Source organism: Elephas maximus, chromosome 9 (genome assembly GCF_024166365.1).
Source record: "Elephas maximus indicus isolate mEleMax1 chromosome 9, mEleMax1 primary haplotype, whole genome shotgun sequence".
NCBI classification, from domain to species: domain Eukaryota; kingdom Metazoa; phylum Chordata; class Mammalia; order Proboscidea; family Elephantidae; genus Elephas; species Elephas maximus.
In genome coordinates this window covers 125,651,330-125,677,988 of record NC_064827.1, presented here as the reverse complement: position 1 = coordinate 125,677,988, position 26,659 = coordinate 125,651,330, and the positions used below count along the sequence as shown (strand labels likewise).

At 42.2% G+C, this 26,659-nt stretch overlaps 1 protein-coding gene across 1 annotated transcript in view; it reads right to left on the bottom strand.

Moving 5' to 3' along the window:
* Nucleotides 1-25,370, bottom strand: part of LOC126082723 (putative serine protease 47) — a 29,968-nt gene extending 4,598 nt beyond the window's left edge. The window contains exons 1-5 of the mRNA XM_049895583.1: nucleotides 25,166-25,370; nucleotides 24,842-24,865; nucleotides 23,486-23,555; nucleotides 21,817-22,094; nucleotides 19,089-19,255 (exon numbers count right to left, since the gene is read on the bottom strand). Of these exons, the coding sequence (XP_049751540.1) occupies nucleotides 19,089-19,255; nucleotides 21,817-22,094; nucleotides 23,486-23,555; nucleotides 24,842-24,865; nucleotides 25,166-25,352 (726 nt within the window). The 5' untranslated portion in view covers nucleotides 25,353-25,370. The remainder of the gene's footprint in view (nucleotides 1-19,088; nucleotides 19,256-21,816; nucleotides 22,095-23,485; nucleotides 23,556-24,841; nucleotides 24,866-25,165) is intronic.
* Nucleotides 25,371-26,659: the final 1,289 nt, after the last annotated feature.

Below are 26,659 nucleotides of genomic sequence, written 5' to 3'. Positions count from 1 at the left end.
TGAGAAGCTCAATAGAGACACGGAAGACCTAATTACAACAATCAACCAACTTGACCTCATTGATTTATACAGAACACTCCACCCAACTGCTGCAAAGTATACTTTTTTTTCTAGCGCACATGGAACATTCTCTAGAATAGACCACATATTAGGTCACAAAACAAACCTTTACAGAATCCAAAACATCGAAATATTACAAAGCATCTTCTCAGACCACAAGGCCATAAAAGTGGAAATCAATAACAGAAAGATTAGGGAAAAGAAATCAAATACTTGGAAACTCAACAATACCCTCCTGAAAAAAGACTGGGTTATAGAAGACATTAAGGAGGGAATAAGGAAATTCATAGAATGCAACGAGAATGAAAATACTTCCTATCAAAACCTCTGGGACAGAGCAAAAGCACTGCTCAGAGGCCAATTTATATTGATAAATGCACACATACAAAAAGAAGAAAGAGCCAAAATCAGAGAACTGTCCCTACAACTTGAACAAATAGAAAGTGAGCAACAAAAGAACCCATCAGGCACCAGAAGAAAACAAATAATAAAAATTAGAGCTGAACTAAATGAATTAGAGAGCAGAAAAAACAATTGAAAGAATTCACAAAGCCAAAAGCTGGTTCTTCGAAAAAATTAACAAAATTGATAAACCATCGGCCAGACTGACTAAAGAAATACAGGAAAGGAAACAAATAACCCAAATAAGAAAGGAGATGGGCCACATCACAACAGAACCAAATGAAATTAAAAGAATCATATCAGGTTATTACGAAAAATTGTACTCTAACAAATTTGCAAACCTAGAAGAAATGGATGAATTCCTGGAAAAACACTACCTACCTAAACTAACACAATCAGAAGTAGAACAACTAAATAGACCCATAACAAAAAAAGAGATTGAAACGGTAATCAAAAAACTCCCAACAAGAAAAAGCCTTGGCCCGGATGGCTTCACTGCAGAGTTCTACCAAACTTTCAGAGAAGAGTTAACACCACTACTACTAAAGGTATTTCAAAGCATAGAAAATGACGGAATACTACCTAACTCATTCTATGAAGCCACCATCTCCCTGATACCAAAACCACGTAAAGACGTCACAAAAAAAGAAAATTACAGACCTATATCCTTCATGAACATAGATGCAAAAATCCTCAACAAAATTCTAGCCCATAGAATTCAACAACATATCAAAAAATTAATCCATCATGACCAAGTGGGATTTATACCAGGTATGCAGGGCTGGTTTAATATTAGAAAAACCATTAATGTAATCCACCATATAAATAAAACAAAAGACAAAAACCACATGATCTTATCATTTGATGCAGAAAAGGCATTTGACAAAGTCCAACACTCATTTATGATAAAAACTCTCACCAAAATAGGAATTGAAGGAAAATTCCTCAACATAATAAAGGGCATCTATACAAAGCCAACGGCCAACATCACTCTAAATGGAGAGAGCCTGAAAGCATTTCCCTTGAGAACGGGAACCAGACAAGGATGCCCTTTATCACCGCTCTTATTCAACATTGTACTAGAGGTCCTAGCCAGAGCAATTAGGCTAGACAAAGAAATAAAGGGCATCCAGATTGGCAAGGAAGAAGTAAAATTATCTCTATTTGCAGATGACATGATCTTATACACATAAAACCCTAAGGAATCCTCCAGAAAACTACTGAAAGTAATAGAAGAGTTTGGCAGAGTCTCAGGTTATAAGATAAAAATCCCAAAATCAATTGGATTCCTCTACATCAACAAAAAGAACATCGAATAGGAAATAACCAAATCAATACCATTCACAATAGCCACCAAGAAGATAAAATACTTAGGAATAAATCTTACCAAAGATGTAAAAGACCTATACAAAGAAAACTACAAAGCAGTACTACAAGAAATTAAAAAGGACATACTTAAGTGGAAAAACATACCTTGCTCATAGATAGGAAGACTTAACATAGTAAAAATGTCTATTCTACCAAAAGCCATCTATACATACAAGGCCCTTCGGATCCAAATTCCAATGTCATTTTTTAAAGTGATAGAGAAAGAAATCACCAACTTCATATGGAAGGGAAAGAAGCCTCAGATAAGCAAAGCATTACTGAAAAAGAAGAAAGTGGGAGGCCTTACTCTACCTGATTTCAGAACCTATTATACAGCCCCAGTAGTCAAAACAGCCTGGTACTGGTACAACAACAGGCACATAGACCAATGGAACAGAATTGAGAACCCAGATATAAATCCATCCACATACGAGCAGCTGATATTTGACAAAGGACCAGTGTCAGTTAATTGGGGAAAAGATAGTCTTTTTAACAAATGGTGCTGGTATAACTGGATATCCATTTGCAAAAAAATGAAACAGGACCCATACCTCACACCATGCACAAAAACTAACTGCAAGTGGATCAAAGACCTAAACATAAAGACTAAAACGATAAAGATCAAGGAAGAAAAAATAGGAATAACGTTAGGAGCCCTAATACAAGGCATAAACAGAATACAAAACATTACCAAAAATGACGAAGAGAAACCAGATAACTGGGAGCTCCTAAAAATCAAACACCTCTGCTCATCTAAAGACTTCACCAAAACAGTAAAAAGACCACCTACAGACTGGGAAAGAATTTTCAGCTATGACATCTCCGACCAGAGGCTGATCTCTAAAATCTATATGATTCTGTCAAAACTCAACCACAAAAAGACAAACAACCCAATCAAGAAGTGGGCAAAGGATATGAACACACACTTCACTAAAGAAGATACTCAGGCAGCTAACAGATACATGAGAAAATGCTCTCGATCATTAGCCATTAGAGAAATGCAAATTAAAACTACGATGAGATTCCATCTCACTCCAACAAGGCTGGCATTAATCCAAAAAACACAAAATAATAAATGTTGGAGAGGCTGTGGAGAGATTGGAACTCTTATACACTGCTGGTGGGAATGTAAAATGGTACAGCCACTTTGGAAATCTATCTGGCGTTATCTTAAACAGTTAGAAATAGAACTACCATACAACCCAGAAATCCCACTCCTCGGAATATACCCTAAAGATACAAGAGCCTTCACACAAACAGATATATGCACACCCATGTTTATTGCAGCTCTGTTTACAATAGCAAAAAGCTGGAAGCAACCAAGGTGTCCATCAACGGATGAATGGATAAATAAATTGTGGTATATTCACACAATGGAATACTACACATCGATAAAGAACAGTGACGAATCTGTGAAACGTTTTATAACATGGACGAACCTGGAAGGCATTATGCTGAGCGAAATGAGTCAGAGGCAAAAGGACAAATATTGTATAAGACCACTATTATAAGATCTTGAGAAAAGGTATAAACTGAGAAGAACACATACTTTTCTGGTTACGAGTGGGGGAGGGAGGGAGGGTGCGAGAGAGTTTTTTACTGATTAATTAGTAGACAAGAACTGCTTTAGGTGAAGGGAAGGACTATACTCAATATGTGGAAGGTCAGCTCAACTGGACTGGACCAAAAGCAAAGAAGTTTCCGGGATAAACTGAATGCTTCAAAGGTCAGCGGAGCAAGGGTGGGGGTTTGGGGACCATGGTTTAAGGGGACTTCTAAGTCAATTGGCAAAATTATTCTATTATGAAAACATTCTGCATCCCACTTTGAAATGTGGCGTCTGGGGTCTTAAATGCTAACAAGCGGCCATCTAAGATGCAGCAATTGGTCTCAACCCACCTGGATCAAAGGAGAATGAAGAACACCAAGGTCACACGATAACGAAGAGCCCAAGAGACAGAAAGGGCCACATGAACCAGGGACTTAAAACATCATCCTGTGACCAGAAGAACTAGATGGTGCCCGGCCACAACCGATGACTGCCCTGACAGGGAGCACAACAGAGAACCCCTGAGGGAGCAGGAGATCAGTGGGATGCAGACCCCAAATTCTCACAAAAAGACCATACTTAATGGTCTGACTGAGACTAGAGGAATCCCAGTGGTCATGGTCCCCACACCTTCTGTTGGCACAGGACAGGAACCATTCCCGAAGACAACTCATCAGACCTGAAAGGGACTGGACAGTGAGTAGGAGAGAGATGCTGATGAAGAGTGAGCTACTTGTATCAGGTGGACACTTGAGACTGTGTTGGCATCTCCTGTCTGGAGGGGGGATGGGAGGGTAGAGACAGTTGGAAGCTGGGAAAATTGTCACGAATGGAGAGACTGGAAGGGCTGACTCATTAGGGGGAGAGCAAGTGGGAGTATGGAGTAAGGTGTATATAAACTTATATGTGGCAGTTTGACTTGATTTGTAAACGTTCACTTGAAGCTCAATAAAAGTTAATAAAAAAAAAGTAAATTGGATAGGGGGAAAATAAATAAACCTTAACTGGGTCCTGGTTTGGAAAAGCTAGCTACAAATTATATTTTTGAAGATAACTAAGGAAATTTTAATAAGGACCAGATGTCAATTAAAAACCAAAAACCAAAAAAAAAAAAGATACAGATATATATCTGAAAGGTATATATCGAAGATATAGATATATATCTCTAAGATATATAGATAGATATCTCTAAGATATATAGATAGATATCTCTAAGATATATAGATAGATATCTCTAAGATATATAGACAGATATCTCTAAGATATATAGATAGATATCTCTAAGATATATAGACAGATATCTCTAAGATATATAGATAGATATCTCTAAGATACATAGATATCTCTAAGATACATAGATATCCCTAAGACATATAGATATCTCTAAGATATATGTATGTGTGTGTGTGTATATATATATATGAACATGTTGCTGTGGATTGAATCGTGACCCCAAAAAGGCAATTTGAAGTCCTAATCTCCAGTATCTGTGAATATGACCTTATTTGGAAATAGGGTTTTTGCTGATATGATCAAGTTAAGGTTAACTTTCTAAAAGCATGAGTTAAAGTGAGGTGATCAGTCAGGATGCAACTACAGTAGAAAAGGTGAGAGGTTTTTCACGCTGACTGGGGTAGAGTAGTGACAAATAGTCAGGTTTGTGATAATATTTTAAAGGAGGAGCTAACAGGAATTGTGGAATCTGACTCTTCCTGACCAACCAGAGAAAAGCTACAGAGAGAAAAGGGAAAAGACCTGAGAACTGAGCTCTGTATTTAGAAACTGGGAGGGGAGGAGGAACCAGTAACAGTCCAAGAGAAGCAGTGGGTGACAGGTTGGAAGTTCAGGAAGCCCTGGAGCCCAGGAAATGAGATATATAATGCTGCTGATATTTAAAAAAAGAGGAAGACTCAGGCCTCATTGTTGACACTGGGAAAACAGAGGTTGTTTTGGGACGTTGGCAAGTGTTTTTGGTGTCACGATGGGAACAAAGCCTGCCTAAAGTGGGTTAAAGAGAAGGAAGTCAGTAAGTGAGACAATGTGCAGTCAACTCTTATGAGGAGTTTTTTGGGAAAAGAGGCAGAGAAATTGAGCAGTACCTGGAGGGAAATCGGTACTCTGTGTGTCTGCATGGGAGATATGAGATGGAAAGACAGATGACACAGGAGGGAAAAAAAAAGCCTCTGGGGGACCCAGTGCGCAAGCAGAGGGGTTGGTTTGGGATGGGGCAGCAGGGGTCAGGAGAGTCAGGGCACAGATGCAGGAGGTAGGTAGGTGCAGGGCTGGGAAGATGAGTGAGCTCTAGTCTGGTTTTCTCAGTGAAATAAGAAGCAAAGTCACCAGCTGCGAGAGAGGAGGTGGGGTGCTAGATGGGCAAAGTAGAGGCTTGAAGGACAGAGAAAAAGTGACATGGTGCAATAGGCTGAATAATGGTCCCCCAAAGGTGGATCAAGAGGCAGTTGTTCAAACAGAGCAAGGGGATACTATGTGGTTCAAGATTGGAAAAAGTGTGCAATAGGGTTGTATCCTTTATTTATTCAATTTGTAGCCAAACAAGTAATCTGAGAAGTCAAACTATATGAGGATTGAAGGGAGACTCATTAACAACCTGCAATATGCAAATGACACATCCTTGCTTGCCAAAAATGAAGATGACTTGAAGCACTTACTGATGAAAGCACAAGACCACAGCCTTCAGTATGGATTATACCTGAATGTAAATAAAATGAATTTTCTCACAAATGGACCAATAATCAACATCATGATCAACAGAGGAAAATTTGAAGTTGTCAAAGGTTTCATTTTACTTGGATAAACAATCAATGCCCATGGAAGCAGCAGTCAAGAAATCAAACAACATATTGCATTAGGCAAATCTGCTGCAAAAAACCTTAAAGTTCTAAAAAGCAAAGATGTCACTTTGACGACTAACGTGCTCCTGACTCAATCTACCTAATATGCATGCAAAAGCTGGACAATGAAAACAGAAGACAGAAAAAGAATTGATGCGTTTGAATTTTTTAATTGTGGTGTTGGTGAAGAATATCAAATATACTACACAGACGGACAGAGAAAACTGTGCTCATGAGGAACCTGTACATAGATGAAGAGGCAGCCATTGAAACAGAACAAGGGGTTACTGCGTGGTTTAAAACCAGAAAAGGCATGTGTCAGGGTTGTAGCCCTTCACCGTACTTATTCAATCTGTATGCTAAGCAAATTAATCTGAGAAGGTGGGCTATATGAAGAATGCGGCATCAGGATAGGAGGAAGACTCATTAACAACTACAATATGCAGATGACGTAACTTTGATTGCTGAAAGCAAAGAGGACTTGAAGCACTTACAGACGAAAATTAAAGACCACAGCCTTCAGCATGGATTACACCTCAACATAAAGAAAACAAAACTCCTCACAACTGGACCAATAAGCAACATCATAATAAGTAGAATAAAGATTGAAGTTATCAAGGATTTCATTTTACTTGGATCCACAATCAATGCCCATGGAAGCAACAGTCAAGAAATCAAACAATGTATTGCAATGGGCAAATCTGCTGCAAAAAAAACCTCTTTAAAGTATTGAAAAGCAAAGATGTCACTTTGAGGACTAAGTTGCACCTGACCCAAGCCATGATATTTCCAGTCGCCTCATATGCACGCAAAAGCTGGACAATAAACAAGGAAAGTGGAGGAAGAATTGACCCATTTTTTTATTGGCAAAGAATATTGAATGGGCTACCAGAAGAATGAACAAGCCTGTCTTGGAAGAAGTACAGCCAGAGTGCTCCTTGAAAGTGAGGATGTCGAGACTTCTGTCTCATGTTCTTTGGACATGTTATCAGGAGGGACCAGTCCCTGGAGAAAGACATCATGCCTGGTAAGGAAGAGGGTCAGTGAAAAAGAGGAAACCCACTTTGACTGACACAGGGGCAGCAACAATGGGCTTAAACATAACAATGATTATGAGGATGATGCAGGACAGGGCAGTGTTTTGTTCTGTGGTACACAAGGTCACTATGACTGGGAACCTACTCAACAGCACCTAACAACCACAAAAACATGGACTAGCAGAAAAAGAATGAACAAATCAGTCTTAGAAGAAATACAACTGGAATGCTCCTTAGAAGGGTGAAGACTTCTTGCTTACTTTGGACATATCATCAGGAATGATCGATCATTAGAAAAGGACATTGGTAAAATAGAGGGTCAGCAAAAATAAGGAAAACCCTCAATGAGACGGATTGACACAATAGCCTCAACGACGAACTCAAACATATCCAAGATCATGGAGATGGGGCAGAACTAGGCAACGTTTCTTTCTGTTGTACATAAGGTCTCCATGAGTTGGAGCCAACTCAAGAGCAACTAACAACAATAACAACAAAGATGTCTACACCCTAGTTCCCTAAACCTGTGAATATGTTACCTTATGTGGTAAAATGGACTTTACAGACGTGATTAAATTAAGAATCTCGGCATGGATACAGTATCCTGGATTATGAGCCCAGTGTAATCACAAGGATCCTTATAAGGGAAAGGGAGGGTCAAGGATCACGGAAGATGGAATGATGAAAGCAGGGGTTGGAGTGATGTTATTGCTAGCTTGGAAGATGGAAGAGGGCCAGAAGCCAATGAATGCAGGCCACCTCTAGAAGTCGAAAAGGCAAGGAAATAGGTTCTCCTCTAGACCTTCCAGAAGGAACACAGCCCTGCTGAAGCATTTTAGACTTCAGACCTGCAGAACTGTAAGAGAATAAATTTCTGTGGTCTTAAGTCACTGACTAAGGAGCCCTGGTGGCACAGTAGTTAAAGTGTTTGGCTGCTAAATGAAAGGTCAGAGGTTCAAACTCACCAGCTGCACTGCAGCAGAAAGATGCGGCAATCTGCTTCCATAAAGATTTAGGGCTTTGGAAACCCTACAGAGAAGTTCTGCTCTGTCCTAGAGGATTGCTATGAATCGGAAATCAACTCAACAGCAATGGTTGGTTGGGTTAAGCCACTGAGTATGTGGTAATTTGTTACAGTAGTAATAGGAAGGTAATACACGTGGCCTTCTTGGAGGGTAGAAATGTGCCATCGCTGCCTCAGCTCTTCCCCTTGCCTGGAGTGTACCCTCCCTGAAGTGTGCCCTAGCTTATTCAAGACCAGGGAGAAGGCCTGATCCTTTGAGATAGCGGTTCCTGAGCACTTCAGACCTCGGTGATTCATGCTGGATTCTGGGTCAGTCCAGGGTAGATAAAAAGGGTTCCAATAGCCTCCTAACACCTTAGGAACTCTTGGATGGCAGAGAAAGCTCTCAGAAAATGTACCTCCAACTCCAGTGCAAAGTGATCCCTGGTTTGCACTACTGTAGAGATAGAGGGAAATCACGCATGCATGTGTGCGTGTGTGTGCTGCGTGGGGCAGGGGTGGTGGTGGCAAATTCTGCCTGTGGGTGAGAGGATGGGTCTAAGACAGACCTTAAAAAAAATATATATTGAGGTAGACGGGACAGATAAGGCAAGATTAATGAAAGCCAGTGCTTATTGACAAACAAACCTTGTTAAGTCAATTCCGTTCTGCCCCACAGGATTTCCAAGGAGCAGCTGGTGGATTCCAACTACTGACCTTTTGTTTAGCAGCCTGAGCTCTTAACCACTGCACCAGCAGGGCCCCTTATAAGCACCTACAAAATCCCAGGCACCGTGCTAAATTTTCTAAAGAATTGTATCATTTTATTTCCACAACCGACCTTATGTAACCCCATTTCACAGGTCAGGAAAGTTTGGCAAGTTCATAGAGCTAGTACACAACTGAGTTAAGATTTAAACCAGGTGTGTCCTACTCCATAGTCTGAGTGCTGAATCATCCTTGCAATCCTGTCTCTCCTCAGAGTATTTCTAAGGGCCCTGTGGGGAGGGTACTCAAGGGGAGACAAAAGAGTGCTACAGTGGAGACCAAAGCAGGTGCTTCATCAAAAGATGAATCTGGTTGGAATCTCATGGACAGGCCATGTGACTGAAAGGCTTAGGAAGGAAGGAAGTAGGAGAGAAGGAGATGGAGGAATCCATCTGCTCTGATCTCCAGGTGTCAAGCTCACTGTTGTCCTCTGACTGGGGATGGAACTAGAGGAAGGGCATATTTTAAGGGCATTATGGAATGTCCATCAGGCCAACAGACAAAGGGTACTGGCACTGAGACTCTACAGGCATGGCCTCTGCAGGAGGAGGCAGGTGAATAACAAGGGTAGAAGGGAAGTCTAGAATGCAGTCTGGCCTGGGCACTCAGTAGTTGAGCCCCCATCAGGCCCTAACACTCTGTAGACCCCTTGTTTCACCTCTGAGTGCAGCTGACTCTGTGAGGAAGACCTAGAAAGAAGAAATGATGGGTGTAATGGTGGCAACAAAGAAACCAGGATCTATGGTCCTATCAGGAGGACAGGTGGGGAGAGCTTCCTTCCTCTAGCTTACCCATCTCACTGGACAATAATAAAAACAGCCACTGTCAGTGAGCCCTTCCCATGGGCCAGGCTCTTATCATTCCACCCATAGGGCTGCCATAGCATATTACTACGAACTTGTAGCTTAAAACAACAGAAATTTATTCTTTCACAGTTCTGGAAGCCAGAAGTCTGAAATCAAGGTTTTCTCAGGGTCATGCTCCCTCCCTCCTTTACAAGAGAATCCTTTCCTCCTCCAGCTTCTGGTGCCCTCAGGCATTTTGTGGCGTATGGTAGCATAATTCCAACTCTGCCTCTGTCTTCACATGGCCTTCTTTCCTGTGTGTGTCGTCTCTGTCCTCTCCTCTTATAAGAACATCATTCATTGAGTTTAGGGACTGTCTTAACCTAGGATGACTTTATCTGGAGGCCTTTAACTAACTATATCTACAAAGACCCCTATTTCCAAGTAAAGTCACATTCTGATGTTTTGGTGGATATGAATTTTTGGCGGACATTACTCAACACCATCCTTTCAACAGCCCCATGAAGTGGTCTCAGAATTCCAAGTTTATGCATGAGAAAATAGGCTCAGAAGGTGAAGAGGTTGTTCAAGGTCACAAAGCAAGAACACACAACAGAGATCTGGATCCTGATATCTCTAACTCCAGAGCCCTAATACTTCCCTCTCCACTTCACACTGTTTTCTGTGCAGAAGCTTGGCCCATGATGTCATTTGGGGAGATAGATTGGCCGTGCAGAAAATGTTGTGGAGGCAGGGTCAGATTGGAGTCAGAACACGTTGGCCCCAGTTGTGCTGCTTTGCTTTAGGCTAGACACTTCCCTTCTGTGGGCCTCAGTTTCCCCATCAATATAATGGGATGTTATAGAAAGCGGGAAGGGATCTTCACAGTCCATATATCTAACAATAAACTCATACCCAAAATATATAAAACATTCTAACATGAAAAAAGACAGATAGCCAAACAAAAAAAATGGGAAGGAAAAAAAACTTGAATGAAAACTTCACAGTAGAGGATATTCAAGGACAACAAACATATGAAAATGCATTTAACTTTATTTTTATTGTAGTTGCTGTTGAGTTGATTCTGTTAGTCATTAGGAAAATGAAAATTAAAACCACAATATCAGTACACACCAAGCAAAATGGTTAAAATGAGAAAAGATGGAAAGTATCAAGTGTTGAGATATAAACTCTCATCCACTGTTGGAAGGACTATAAACTAGTATAACCACTTTGGAAAACTGTTAAGATCTAATAAAGCTGAACATATGCATATCTTTTTTTTTTTTTTGGTGAAATATACACAGCAAAAATGCACTTCCATTCCACAGTTTCTAGATATAATGATCAGTGACACTGGCTATGTTCTTCACATTATATCAACAGTCTCATTATTTCTGTTTTAGTTTTTCACTTCCATTTAATCTCCCACCCACCCCTTTTCATCTATGCCTTAAAATACCTGTTGATACTTTGGAGATTATATATATATATATTTTCCCCCCATAGTCTTGGGGAATCCTCCATTTTCAAAAGGTCCAGTAAGTCTGGATACTCCAACAATTTGAAGTTCTACAGAACAGAGAAAAGTGAACAAAGCCAAATAGAATTGTGGGATTCAAATAAGAAATCAAACAGGATTTTTGGAATTTCAGAACAACAGGATAGTAAAAAACACATAGAAATTATTTTCCAACAGATAATCACAGAGAATTTCCCAGACCCGAATAAGAAACGAACCAGCAAATCCGGAAAGCTAGACAAACCCCAAGCAGAAGGGATAAAAAGAGGGCTATGTCATGACACACAGTAATACTTGGAAAAACAAAGACAAGAGAATTCTGAAGGCAGCAAGAGAAAAGCACAATATGACCTATGAATGGTCCTACATAAGAATCAGTGGAGATTTCTCCTCAGAAGCCCTGGAGGAAGATGAGGAGGCAGGGAAACTACAGTAATGGGAAAGAAACTTAACGCATTGTGATAAATGTAACTAAAGTCACTGAACAATTTGTGTGGAGATTGTCAAAAGCTTGCTGTGCAAACTTTCACCAAAAGCTCTGTAAAATATTATTTAAAAATAAAGAGAACGTTGACACATTGTGAAAAATGTAAAAAAAAAAAAAAAAACCTTGGAGGCCAGAAGACAATGCAGCAACATATATAAAATATTGAAGGAAAACAATTATCAACCAAGAACTCTTTACTCAGCAAAGTTGTCATTCAAAAATGAGGGAGAAATCAAGACATTCCCAAATAAATAGAAACTCTGGGAATTTGTTACTACCAGATCTGCTCTGCAGATATTACTTAAGAGAGTTCTTCAGATGGAAAGGAAAGTACACTAGACAAATATTCAAATATGCACATGGGAAAGGGGAAAAAAGAGAAATCTCCAATAAAGGTAACAGCATGGGCAAACACAAGGGGCAAGTATACAGTATTTTCAGGGAGAAAACAATAGTTCAACAAGTAATACAACTTCAACTGCACAAGAAATAAATTAAAAACCTGTCAGATACAGTATCTATAATGATTTAACTGGAGACTCAACAACAGAAAGTGAGGAGGGAGGAGCAAAACAGGAATAGAGTTTCAATGCGTTAGTGTTGTATGTTACTTGTTATTTGTATGTCAAATTTTTGCAGGAAGCTGAAATAAGTTGTGGCAATTTTAAAGTTGTCCAATGTAATACCTGTGATAACCACTAAGAAAATACTCAGAGCAAATACACAGAAGGGAAAAAGGAAGAAATCAAAAAGATTCAACACAAAAAAAGCAGCTAAACACACACACACAGATGTAGACATACAAAACCGGAAATATAGAAATAATGGGACAAAGAAGATATAAGACAAACACAAAACAATCAGCAAAATGAATGAAGTAGGTACTTTGTTTTCAGTAATTACCTTAAATGTAAATGGTCTAAACTCCCCATTCAAAAGACATATAGCAACAGAATGGATTAAAAAAAAAAAAAAAGATCTATTGTTATGTTTTTTTTTTCTTATGTAGTCTACAAGAGACACACCTTAGACACAAGATACAATCAGACTGAAAGTAAAAGGTTGGAAAAGAATATTCCATGTAACTACCCACTGCCATTGAGTTGATTCCAACTCAAAGCAACCCTAGAGGACAGAGTAGAACTGCCCCATAGGGTTTCCAAGGAGTGCCTGGTGGATTCAAACTGCCAGTCTTTTGGTTAGCAGCTGTAGCTCTTAACCACTATGACACCAGGGTTTCCTCCATGCAACTAATAACGGAAAAATAGCAGAGGTGGCCATATTGATATCAGATGAAATAGATGTTAAGTCAGAATCTATTATCAGAGATAAAGAAGGACATTACATAATAAAGAGTTAATTCATCAAGAAGACTTAAGAATTATAAATATATATGCACCTAATATCAGTGATCCAAAATATATGAAATACTGACTGATAGGACAGGAGTAATAACTCCACAATAAGAGTTGAGGACTTCAATACACCACTTACAATTCTGGACAGAACATCTAAAAAGGAGATCAGTAAGGACACAGAGGACTTAAATAATACCATAAGCCAACTATACTACTAGACCAATTAGACTAATGGACATATATAGAATACTCCACCCATCTTCAGAGCAATACACATTTTTCTCCTGTGCACATGGATCATTTTCCAGAATAGACCATTAAACAAGTTTCAACAAATTTTAAAAGACAGAAATTATACAAAGTATCTTCTCTGATCACAAAGGAATAATATTAGAAAACACAAAAATTTGCGGAAATTAAACAACACACAATAACTATTGAGTCAAGGGAAGAAATCAAGAGTGAAATTAAAATACCTGGATATAAACGAAAATATAAACACATCATACCAAAGCTTATGGGATGCAGTGAAGGCAGTCCTCAGAAGAAAATTTATAGCAATAAACACCTAAATTAAAAAAGAAGAAAGATATCAAATAGTATAACTCTACTGCTTGAGACATAAGAAAAAGAAGAGCAAACTAAACAAAAAGCAACTAGAATAAAATAAATAAAGGTCAGAGCTGAAATAGATGAAATAGAGAACAGGAAAACAGCAGAGAGAATCAATAAATTCAGAAGCTGGTTCTTTGAAAAGATCAATAAAATTTATGAATGCTTGCTGGGGTGACAACAAAACAAAGAGAAGAAGCAAATAACCAAAGTAAGAAATGAAAGTGGAAACATTACAACTGACGCAAAAGAAGTAAAAAGGATTATAACAGAACATTATGAACAACTGTACTCCAACAAAATTGATAACTGATGCAATGAGCTAAACTTAGCTAAACTGACTCAGAAGAAAGTAGTAACTCTTAGCAGACCCATAACAAGCAAAGAGGCTGAATCAGTAATAAAAAGCCTCCCAACTGGCTTCACTGGGGAATTTTTTTTTTTAACATTTTATTTATTGTACTTTAGGTGAAGGTTTACAGAACAAACTACTTTCTAATTAAACAGTACACATTTTGTTTTATGACATTGGTTAACAACAACCCTACAACCTGTCAACACTCTCCCTTCTTGATCTTAGGTTCCCTATTACCAGCTTTCTTGTACCCCCCTGCCTTCTAGTCCTTGCCCCTGGGCTGATGTACCCCTTTAGTCTTGTTTTGTTTTATGGGTCTGCCTAATCTTCGGCTGAAGGGTGAACCTTGGGAGCGACTTCATTACTGAGCTAAAAGGGTGTCCGAGGGCCATGCTCTCAGGGTTTCTCCAGTCTCTGTCAAGCCAGTAAGTCTGGTCTTTTGTGAGTTAGAATTTTGTTCTACGTTTTTCTCCAGGTCTTTCCAGGACCCTCTACTGTGATCCCTGTTAGAGCAGTCAATGGTGGTAGCTGGGCAAAATCTAGCTGTACTGGACTCAGTCTGGTGGAGGCCATGGTAGATGTGGTCCATTAGTCCTTTAGACTAATCTTTCCCTTGTATCTTTAATTTTCTTCATTCTTCCTTGCTCCTGAAGGGGTGAGACCAGTGGAGTATCTTAGATGGCCGCTTACAGGCTTTTAAGACCCCAGAAGGTACTCACCAAAGTAGAATGTAGACCACTTTTTTTATAAACTATGTCATGCCATCTGAGCTAGATGTTCCCCAAGACCATGGTCCCCACAGCCCTTAGCCCAGCAATTTGGCCCCTCAGGGAGTTTGGATGTGTCTATGGAGCTTCCATGACCTTGACTTGTACAAGTTTTTGCTAGCTTCTTCACGGGGGAATTGTACTGAACATTTAGAGAACTGACACCAATCCTGTTCAAACTCTTCCAAAAAGTATAAAGCCAGCGTTACTCTGGTACCAGTGTCAGACAAAGAAACCACAAGAAAAGAAAACTACAGACCAATATCCCTTATGAATATACATGCCAAAATCCTCAACAAAATACTAGCATACAGAATCCAACAGCATATTAAAAGAATTACACATCATGACCAAATGGGATTTATTCCAGGAATGTAACGATGGCTCAACATTAGAAAATCAGTCAGTGTTATAATACACCACATTAACAGAACGAAGGAAAAGAGCCACGTGATCAGCTCAATCAACACAGAGAAGGTATTCAATAAAATTCAGCACCCTTTTACGATAAAAATTTTTAACAAGATTGAAATAAAATGGAAGTTCCTCAACATGATTAAAGGCATTTATGAAAAACCAACAGCCAACATTATAATCAATGGAGAAAGATTGAGAACTTTGCCCTTATAAACGAGAACTAGACAAGGATGCCTACTCTCACCACTCCTATTCGGTGTTGTACTGGAAGCTCTAGCCAGAGCAGTACTGCAAGAAAAAGAAAGAAAATGTGTCCAAATTGGAAAGGAAGAAGTAAAACTATCTCTATTCGCAGATGACACGGTCCTATATATAGAAAATCCCAAAGAATCTACTAATAAGCTTCTAGAACTAACAGAGGAATTTAGCAAAGTTGCAGGATGCAAGCTCAACACACAAAAATCAGTTGGGTTTCTAAACACCAGCAAAGAGAAATCTGAAAAGAAGATTAAGTAAACAACTCCATTTACAATAACATCTAAGAAAATGAATATCTAGGAATAAATTTACACAGCAATGTGAAAAACTTATACAATGAAAATCATAAAACACTGCTGAAAGCAAAAAAATCAAACCCTTTGGCACTGAGTCGATTCAGACTCATAGTGACCCTAAAGGACAGGGTACAACTGCCCCATAGGGTTTCCAAGGAGCACCTGGTGGATTCAGACTGCTGGACCTTTTGATTAGCAGCTGTAGCTCTTAACCATTATGCCACGAGGGTTTCTGAAAGAGACTCCAGAAGACCTAAACAGATGGAAAGGTGTTCCATGCTCAATACTATCCAAAGCCATTTACAGATAAAATTGAGGATTAGTTTTTTCTATTTCTGTAAAGAATGTTGTTGGAATTTTGACTGGAATTAAGTTGTATCTGTAGATTGCTTTGGGCAGTACTGACATCTTGACTATATTAATTCTTCCAATCCATAAGCACGGAACATCTTCTCCTGTGATCTTGTATGCTTTATAATTTTTTTTTTAATGTGGGCCATTTTAATATCTTACTATGATGATCTGGAACTCAGAATTTTATGTATTTCCAAAGAATTATTTTCAGGATTTCTTTTTACTCGGGTCCACAATCAATGCCATGGAAGCAGCAGTCAAGAAATATGATGACATATTGTGTTGGGTAAATCTGCTGCAAAAGACCTCTTCAAAGTGTTGAAAAGCAAGGATGTCACTTTGAGGACTAAGGTGAGCCTGACCCAAGTCATGGTATTTTCAGTTGCCTCATATGCATGCAAAAGCTAGACAATGAATAAGGAAGAAGAAAGAAGAGTCGATGCCTTTGAATTACAGTGTTGGCAAAGAATACTGACTATATATACCGTGGAAGAATGAACAAATCCATCTTGGAAGAAGTATAGCCAGAATGCTCCTTAGAAGCAAGGATGGCTAGACTTCATCTCATATACTTTGGACATGTCATCAGGAGGGACCAATCCCAGGAGAAGGACATCATGCATGGTAAAGTGGAGGGTCAGCAAAAAAGAGGAAGATACTCAATGAGATGGATCAACACAGTGGCTGCAACAATGGGCTCAAGCATAGCAGATCGTGAGGATGACCCAGGACTGGGCAGTGTTTTGTGTATGAGTTGGAACTGACTGGAGAGCACCTACCAACAACATTTTTATACTTTAATTCCACTTTCTTCTGCTAAGTTCCATTAGGGGCATTCTGGCCCTTCCAGCATTGATTCAGCCTTTCTGTGAGGGGGTCTGAGGTTACTTTCGTTGTTGTTCTTAATACAGGGTTCTATCCAGGCTCTCCAGGTTTAAGGTGTTTTGTAAAATTCTAAGTTTCTGGATGCTGACTCTGGGTGGTTTTCCCTAAGCTAGCTGATGTTACTGGGGTGTGAAGTTCCTTCTGAGGTCTATAGGTGGGGCGTATCTATCCCAAGCAGACTGCAACACTGGGAAAAGGATTTCCTCACATCTTTTTTTTTTTTTTATCTGTGGGGCTGGGGCATGGCTTTCCTTATGTAGCTGGATGCATAGGTGCTGCACTTTTCCACTGGCTAAAGGTAGAAGGGGTGGGACATGGCTTTCCTGAAGTGGGGAGGAGGTGGGGTTAGTGCTTTAGAGCTTTGGGTTCTTTCTGCTTGGGCAATCCTGAGCAGGCTCTCCCTCAGTGCCTGGTTGTTAGGTTGTTAGGTAGGAATCCAGTTGGTTCCTGCTGGGTTGCCTGTTTGATGTGCTTTTCTTGTCCTGGCAGGTGGATGGGTCCCGTGGCTCTTCTGTGGGTCTTGGGTCTTGGTGTCCTTCCACCTCTGATCTCTGTGACTCAATAGCACTCACCCACAGCATTTCAGCTTCCCTGTGAGCTCCCCAACTGTTGCACCTGTGCTTCCTTGCTCCCTCCTTGAGTTCCCACACCCAATTTGCACCACTTTAATGGGACTGCACTTTCCTTAGTTTATCAGATTTCAAATCCATGTTGTGCTGATATGCTACTAACTCTCAGTTCTACTCCAACAGAGAAGGCACCCCAACCCTTTTGCTGGACCTTTCTGAGGCTATTCACCTAGTATCTCTGAGCCAGTCTGTGTCCTCGGTGTGGATGGTGTCCTCGGTTCTTTGTTCAAAGGTATTGCCTGTCCATGTCCAAAATGGCTGCAGTGAGCTGAACTGGCAGGTAGGGTAGGCAAATCTCAGTCTTTCTGCTGTTCCTGCTCTCTCTCTGTCTTGATTTGGGACTTACCTTAGTTCCTTAACTGCTATCCAGAGCTCTGAAATCTCTATCTGTACTAATTTTTATTTGTTGTTCACTGGCTTAGTTTTAGGGGCATGTAGGGGAGTGACTCCTTATGCCACCGTCTTGCCCCCCCCTTCCATACACATACCTTTTAATTCAGTAAATTCTACTCATAGATTTCTATGAAAGAGAAGTGGATTCATTTCTGTCCCAAAGACATGTATAAAAATGTTCATAGCACTGCTGCTCATAATACCTCCAACCTGGAAATGACCCAAATACCCATAGGCAGTAGACTTGATAATAGAATTCAATTCACACAATAGAAAACTATAGAGCAATGAGAATAAACAAACTATAAGTAGGTGTGTAACAGTATGGATAAATCTCACAAATACAATGTGAAGAGAGATCAGACATGAAAGACTGCCCACTGTAAATTCTATTTATAGAAAATTCAGAATCTAATCCCATGTGTTGTGCTCCTTGGAAACTCTATGGGGCCATTCTACTCTGTCCTGTAGGGTCGCTATGAGTCAGAATCGACTCGACGGCACTGGGACTGGGTAATCCCATGTGTTAAAAATGAAGGTAGTGGTTTTCCTTGGGCATTAGGGACAGGAAGTAGACACGAGGGTAGCTTCTGGGCTGCTGGTAAGGCAGTATGTGAAAATTCATCTACACACTCATGAATTACATACTCTTGTATTTGTATTTATGTTATCTTTCAGTACAAAGTTTAAAAATATACAACAAAAAAATACTGTTTGAGTGTCCTGCCAGCTGATGCTCTGTTGCTTGAAAGGGCTTGGAAAACAGCTAGTCTGGGGAAAACTACTGAGAGATGGAGTCTTGGGAAGACACACAGAGCAATCCCAGGAAGTCCCAGGTATTTCTACAAAGAACAGAGGCAACACAACCTTCTCCAGGGGAAACTGGGGCCCTGATAACAGGCAGAGGAAGAAGAGAAGTGATCTTACTTACTCGACAAATGGCCTTTCCTGTTGAGAAGTCCCCAGCACACAACATCTCCTCATGCAGAGAGTAGATCTTGCTTCCAGCTGTCCTTTGTCCATATAAGAGATTACAGAATTTGTTCTCAATGAGGTCCACCTTGCCCTCCTGGAGACGGAAGGGTGGAAGCAGCTGCACTGTGAGGATGACGTAGAGATCAGTGAAGTGGAATGTAGCCTAGCAAAGGAATCCCAGGCTATTCTGAACCCCCACTCTGCCTTCCTGCTCGCTAGTGTCCTCCTAGTACTCTCTCACAAACATGGGGTTTTGTCAGCACAGCTCGTCTTTCAACACTGCTTACCATGTCTTCTACTCATTCTGATAAGCCCCTTTCCTGTTTCTCAAACTTTTCCACAAACTTATTGTAATCCCTCCACCTATCTCATAGCAATAGACCACACTGTTACTATTCCTCGTACACACACACACACACACACACACACACACAAAGAGACAAGTCCCACCAACACACAGTCCATTTACTGGGGCCTAGCAACCATTCACCAACCCACCTACTGTTTCATGAACTGTACAATCCATTATCTATTCGTCTATCACTAACCATTCTCCCATTTCTCTATCTTTCTTCTATACTTCTTCTTCCATCTACCCACTTCCCTCAAAATTCTATTCATTCACTCATTCTTCCATTTGCCCATTCACCCTTTCATTCCTGTCTCCATCCATTCCTCTGTCATCCATCCACCCCACTTCCCCTCCATCTATTATTGACACATCCACCAACTTCATCTGTCTTCCCACCATCTCTCCGCCCACCCATCCCTCCACGCACCTATCCTTCTATCCACAAACTCATCAATATCCACCCATCCTCTGACATCCACCCACTCATCCACTCACTCATCTATTCATCTGTCCTTTTTTAGGTATCTTCTAGACAACAGTGATATAGTGGGAAACATTTTTAGTTGGCAGAAACAGTAAGTGAAATAAAATTATTTTAGATCTAGTAAAGGCACGAGGGAAATAAAACAGGGAGATGTGATAGTTGGGGTTGCCTATTTTAGCTCACATAATCAAGTAAAACTTCCCAGAGGAGCTATCTAAGCTTTGTTGTGTCAAGAAGAACTAGTCAGGCAACTATTCAGGGAGAAAGCTTGCTAGGCAGGAAGAGCAGAAGTAAAGGCCCTGAGGCAGCAATAGCCTTAGCATATTAAAGGAACAGGAAGGAAGTGCTTGTGGCTAGGATGGAGTATATAAGGGTTACAGTAGGAGAAGGCAGAGAGGAAGAAGTGAGCCAATATGCAGGGCTGTATGCTAAAGTAGGGAGTTTGGATTTCATACTAAGCACAAATGAGAAGAACCTGGAGGGCACTGAATGGAGACGTGGCATGACTGGTATTTTAAAATTAACACTCTGACAACTGTTCAAAAACTAAAGTGGAGGCGCACGACGGTGGAAGCTGGGAGATTAGTTAGGAGGCTACACGCAAGAAATGATAATCTATAGAACAGGGAGGTAGCAGTGGAGTAGCTACAAGGCGCCAGGCCCTGTGGTGGAGGTTGGGATATTGAAACAACTAAGACATGGTCCACGCCCTCAAGGAGTGACCAGTCTCTGTATGTGTCTGTATTCATGCGAAGACAAGTGAGCAAACAAATACTCAAAAAAAAGAGCCAAAATGAGAAGTAAGGGTACAGGAGACAGATGGGTGGCTGTTTCTGTTCCCAACTCTGAGCCTTGATATATATATATACACTTTCCGTTCCTGCTTCCTTCCTCAGTGCACACTAGAGTGTCCTTACTCAGTGAGGAGCAGTGCCTTCATGGAGGCATGTTTGGAAATGCTGGGATGCTGGTTGTCATAATGACTAGGGAGTGTCCCTGGCATCTAGTGGGCAAAGGCCAAGGATGCTAACAGTTCCACCTGATAAAGACATGTTATGGCCAAAATGCTGGTAGCACATCTGTTGAGAAGCACTGTAGCAAATTATGACCCTACAAATAATTCCAAATATATATTTTTTCCTTAATATTACACCCTAAGCATTTCCTCAAAGTATAAACATGCCTTTTTTAAAAAAATAAAACACCTTATGCATAAGCCTTTGTGTACATTTCCTGTCTTTAAAAATAATACTTTTTCAACTGTTATTTTGTTGACCCTAATAAGTCTATGAAGTATACAGTTGACCTGGGCTAAGAGAAGAGCAAAAAAACTTTTACAGAGGTAAACACTATTAAGTCATAGTCATTCTAACTTGACCATGAAAAGGCTTTATAGCCAAGGTAGGGAGTTTGGAGTCAGAAGCCATAAATGTGTTTTCTTGTATACCTCCCAAGCACCTTCTATGGCACCGAAAAATCAAGATGTTTGGTGGTGGCCTGCAATGGCCCAGGCCCCAAGCTTGAATTTTGGAGTTGAACCAAGTGATCTCAGATTCATGGCTAATTAAAATCTTACAGAAAGAACCACAAAAATTCAACCCCAAATTCTTGATTCCAAAAGCAAAATATTCCCAGACTTTTAGAATCTTGGGCTCTAGTTCCATTTTTAGAACTAGAAGGGCCCCGATATGGTCTTCTCAGCTTACAAGTTATGGAAATGAGGCACAGCCCTGGGCCTCTTTGCCTGAAGACCTCTCAGACTGAGCCATACCTTCCTTTTCCCCTCCTTGTCTGTCTCTCTTCCCTCATCCTCCCTCTTCTGTCCCCTTCTCCACCATGTGCTCTCACTGTTCTCGGTGAGCATTCCCCAGCCAGTTATCCAACAGGATGTGTAACTGGGCAGCAGTATATCAGGGTTTGGGAGGCAGGCAGGGATGATGTGCGAAGTGAAGTTCACAGGCAGGTACAGTTGCAACATGACAATGTCACTCCCAAAGGGGTGAAACTTCTCAAAATCTGGGTGGATGATAATCCTATTCACAGGCATCTTCCGGGTGTGCTGAGTTTCTTCGTACAGTTGTGTATTTCCCAACAGAACCTGGTAATCCTCTGGGGCATGGGATTTGCTGGAGGAGAAAGGGCCTATTATCATCCATTATCTCTGAGTAGGGGGCAAGCACTCTCTCCTTGCATCCTCCTTTAACTGTCCACACCCCTCTGGGTCCCCCCACCCCACCATGATTACAGACAGCTTTTGTCTCCCCCTTTCTAATAGTAGCCCTTCTCCCTTGAAGCTGATTGATAGTCTACTCACAACTTCAGGACACATGACTTCCCCATCATGTCCTAGAATCTGAAGAGCAGAGAATCTAGTGCTGTGCTTGGTGGGGTCACCAAATTGAGCACTTTTATTTCACACAAGAGAAGATCTGGCTCAATGCTAACTCTAACCTGAACCTTCTGAAGGTTCCTCATGACCCACCTCCTGGACTGTCCACCTTTCCTGCCTTTCTCCTTTTTTTAGACATCCTACTTCCCAAGGGTTGCTTCTCCACATGGTTGCAAGCACTCATAGATTTGTTAAATAAACAAATGAGAGCATGAAACCGAATCTCTTCTTGTTCCATGAACATGCGTGATGAATCTTCCAAACTTCATGACTTTGTTCACATGGCTCATCCACGTGAAGGCCCTCCCCGACTACACATGTCCAAATCTTCCCTTCAGACAAGTCCCTCCAACTCCACGCCCTCTTCTGGCAGCTCCCTTCAACCCCCAGACTGAAGCATAGCATCTTCTGACTTCTCTCACCTGGGGTATTCACCTTCCTTTAATAAAGCTTGTTATCTGGCTAAATCATTCTCACCCTTTACCCTCAGTTCAGACATCCCCTCTTATTCACTTTAGGCTTTCTCTCCTTCTTCACCCTTATTAAGCTTGTGCCTAATAAGCAGGATGGCAAAACATCTCAAGTCGGGATCTCCCATCATCTATGACATAGAGGGTCTCACATGGAGTGTGGCACAGAGTAGAGGCTAACAGGACCCAGGTGGGGTCTCAAAGCCAGTCAGTGCTTGAGCTCCAACTCCATGACGTGGGCTGTGCTGTTCCCCTACTCACTCTGGATCTCTCCAAGTCTGTTAAGAAGATGGGCACAGAGCCAGGCCCAGGAAAGGCCTTACGAGTTAGACTCCTGACTGTCTAGTTCATGTCTCCAAGGTCAGGGAGCCCCACACTTTCCCACCCATGTAGGCTGGCCTGTGGGGTCATGGGGACTGCAGCTCTTCCTGGGAATATAGTGTTACAAAGTGCTGCTGGTTGTACACGCAGAGTCCTAGGTCAGTGCCTAGAGATTCCGACTCAACAGGAGTGTATGGGAAATCCACAGAGAATGCCTGGTCTACAGGTGGCAAAAAGCTTGTCCACATCACATCGTGGCCAAGACAAACACTGCCAATGCTCTAAAGGCAAGTTTGTGTTGGGGAAGACAGACACAGGGGATCTGCCGTGAGCGAACCCTGGGCCACAGACAAGAGATGCTTGACTCCAGCACAGAGGAACAGGAGATTCCCTGGAGGAGGCACTGCCTGAAATGAGAGCAAAGGATAAGAAGGATTTAGGCAGATGCAGGAGAGTTAAGTGGGGAGGGAGTCCAAGTGGAGGGGAATGCCAGGTCAAAGGCAGGAACAGTACCATGTGTTTGGTGGCGGCAGACTGTCCCACAGCAAAGCTGGGAGGAGAAAGACTTGGGACATCCTTTACCCATTTCTTTCCTCTTCCCCTTGCATCTTCCTCCCCCACCCATCCCCTCTGCTTGGGGCACCAAGGAAGAAAGACTCACTTGAGAAAGCAGTGAGCTGCTGAAACTACCCACTGGGTGTCAATGAGGACTGCGCCGCAGAAGTGCCAGCCCTGGTAGAGCAGGCTGGCCTGCCATGGCCATTGGCCAGCCACCACGTCCTGGCCACCAAAGACCTTTCCCACCACCTTGGGCTTTCCGCACACTGTGAAGACACCACCACCACCCCACCTATGTTAGAGTCGCCTGTGGTACCCCAGAATGTCACTACCAGTGAGGTGCCTCCCTCTATCAAGGGAAACTCAGGCCAAGAGGGCTGTCTTGGCCTCTGCCTTCAATGGCTGCCTCTGAGGACCAGGCCACTAAGCACAACAAAGCCCTGTGGGAATGATAGCCCAGGGGTCTGGTGGGGGTGGGTGACCGAGGGAGCTCAAGGCTGCATTTCTGGGAAAGACAGCACCATCCCTGGGCCAAGCCCTGTGATAGGCACACCACGGACCTTATTTCCCTCAGCTAGCACACCTCTATACCTATTTGCAGGTGAGAGTCTTAGAGGTTACATTACTAGCTGAATGTCATGGCTTTTAAGTGGCTTTGCCCCCTCTACCTCACCCCAATAACCAGGGGAGAGACATCACAGGCAGAAGTTGGAGTTTGAAAACCAAAACTTTCTGTGATGCTTATGTGACCTGAGGTAAGCCACTTCCCCTCTTTGGATTCAATTCTCCATTTCTAAAGAAGAGGATGTGGGGCCCATGATGACAACCTGGCTTCTAAGACTCACCCCTAGGAGAGACTGAAGGGAAGTGATGTGAAGTCATGTGTTCAGGCCCCATGAAAAGGGAGAGTCCTAGTCCCTGTTCTGTGCCCCTCACCCCCAAGCAAGGTGAAATGAGACGTCTGGAGCCCCACCCAACTCAGGGTCCCCTCACTTCAACAGTCCTGGTACCTTCTCTCTTCACCCAGTCTTGAAGACACCCTTGCCATCTGCCCACCTTCCATGGCTCCCACACCTGGGCTCTGGGGAGAATTCCCACCCAAGAAAGACCCCAGTGAGTGAGGAGCTAGACCCACCTTGGTCGATGTCTCTGAGACCACCTGGTTGGGAGGAGAGTGTGGAGAGGTGAGACTTAGGTGACTTCCTGGTCCCAGGGCACCTGCCTGCCCCACACTTCCCCATCTTCTCTGGCTGTTACCTATAGGCTGATCCCAGCCCTATGCACCTCGGTTTCAGGCCCCATGAGGTTTTCCTTTCAGCTCCTGTTGCAAATCCCTCGATCACCCTGGGCATGGCCATTGGTCACCTGAACCTCCTCCCCTGACTCCTCCACTTCTGGGGTCAGTAGTGCCGGCCCTCCAGCCCCTTCTCCCCGGTAAGGCTTTGTCCTCCTCACTCACCTGGAGCCTGGGAGGGGGCGAGGAGAAGGCGCTCTTTGACAGGAGGGGCGGCAGACGGAGCCTCTCCCGGCCACAAGGCGGCCTCGGTCAGAGGCAGCAGCAGCTGCAGCAGCAGCTGTACCTGGCGCAGCCAGAACAGGGTGCGCGGACTGTTTCGATCAGGCCGAGCCGCCTCAGCACCCATCATCACTGCCCAGGTCCAATAGCCCCCGTGGACCAACAGAGGAAGGAACCCCAGAGCCTGACCCCCGACCCCGCCCTGACCCCGCCCCCTGGTCCCGCCCTGCTCCCGCGCCCCGACCACACCCTGAGCCAGGCACCTGACCCTGCCTTTGCCTTAATCCCTGGCCCCACCCCCAGCCAGCCGGACCCTGCCCCAAACTGGGCACCCGAAGGAACCCGAGCTCAGCTCCTAATCGCATTCTGAGGCCAGGCGCCTGATCCCGCCCCCAACGCTAGGAAAAAAAAAAAAAAAGGTAGTGCTGGTGTAATAAATAGACGACATAGAAAAATGGGACAGGGTATTTTTTCTTCGTCACTAGATTGTAAACACCAGACCACAGGGAAATTATTTTATTCACTTTAGTGTCTAGGTGGAAAAGAGTAAAGGCAATAGCAATTAGTATAAAAATAGCAATTAGTATTAAAAAATTAGTATACACTAATATATCAATTTAATAATTGCCTGTTACCATAGAGTCGCTTCTGACTCATAGTGACTGTATAGGACAGAGTAGAACTGTCCCATAGGATTTCCAAGGGTGTAAATCTTTAAGGAAGTGCCTGTCACATCTTTCTCCCGAAGAGACAAGCAAGGAGACAGACCGGGCTGTGTGCCATCCAAGACTGCCTCTCAGGCAGCTTGTTGAGGCTGGTTTATATAGGCAGGATCAGTTTCAAAATAGAAAATGAGCAGGCGCAGGCGCTGAGCATTTCAGAATGAGTAAGCATTTTCTAATGTCCAGGTTTGATCCCCGGAGCAGGAGGAACTAAGTCATTTTTTTTATTAGCATGTCAGCTCTCTACCCAGGGGTGGAGAATTTAAACTTAAATTTAAATTGCTTAAAGCAGTTAATGAGCTAACGGTTATCTGGAATGCCGGGATGGGGGGCAGGACCTGTTTCAGCTGATTCCAGCTAGCCAGTGGCTCTTTCTCTTTAAGGAGGTTCTAAGGAGGAAAAGAAAGAAATCTAGGAAATGGGCTGGGTGGGGTGAACAAAGCTGGGGTCAAAATAATGAGGACTATATTAAATATAGTAAGATTGAGATATCTATGAAATATCTAGTTGAATTTCCCCAAGAGGCATTTAGAAATATCTATTTGGAATTTGGGCAAAAGGATTTCAATTAGAGATGTAGATTGGGGGAATTTAAGGGTTTAGGTGAGAGTTGAGGCCATAGGAATGGATAATATCATCAAAAGAAGGCATGTATTGCAAAATTGTATTGACATATCACACTGGGAAAATCTGCTGCAAAAGACCTCTTTAAAGT